Raw genomic sequence first — 610 nt, forward strand, 5'->3', positions numbered from 1 at the left:
CAAGGGAATTTCTATATTTTTCTAAGTGCGGAGAGAATTGTGTAGTTTTCTTCCAAGTGTGAGGTCATTTCCTTGGTTTCTTCTATTTGTGAGGTCATTTTTCGCATTTGAAAATGTGGCTCACACAGACGACAATAGAAGCTTCTCTTAACATATAGTATAGACAAATATAAAATTGAATCCATGGAGTATATTTTCTTTAAAAGGAAACTGCAAGACATTGTTACTGAATAATAGTTGTATTGCAGGTTGATCACACCTTCAACTTTCAATTATAGTCCATTTGGATCTCAGCACGATGGAGGGAGCAGCCAAGGCTATCTATCCTCTGTTCTCAACTCAGCAAAGCAGAAGGCTGCTGGTCTCAGGTGGCTGAAGGGTGAGAAATTTACGCCATCTATGTCACTTTCAGTTGATGGCAGTACTACTACTACTCCAACTGATAATGAAGTTGATGAATTGCCAGTCTCGAGCTCTCTAATCGGTGATGATGGTGATCTGGCCACTGCTCTTGAGGGTAATTTACAAGATCGTGATGTATTATCCTTATTAGAAAGTTACGATGAGTTCAGATGTTTGAGAGAAAGTAAACTAGAAGAATGGCTACGAG

General features: G+C 39.0%; 1 protein-coding gene across 1 annotated transcript in view; it reads left to right on the plus strand.

The window, feature by feature from the left end:
- The window catches only part of LOC109819586, a gene marked incomplete at its 3' end in the record, with an annotated part of 24521 nt that extends 23915 nt beyond the window's left edge, over positions 1 to 606 (plus strand). The window contains exon 3 of the mRNA XM_020385352.1: positions 249 to 606. Coding sequence (XP_020240941.1) covers positions 249 to 606 — 358 coding nt within the window. The remainder of the gene's footprint in view (positions 1 to 248) is intronic.

The sequence above is a fragment of the Asparagus officinalis genome, chromosome 8 (genome assembly GCF_001876935.1).
Source record: "Asparagus officinalis chromosome 8, Aspof.V1, whole genome shotgun sequence".
In the NCBI taxonomy this organism is placed as follows: Eukaryota; Viridiplantae; Streptophyta; class Magnoliopsida; order Asparagales; family Asparagaceae; genus Asparagus; species Asparagus officinalis.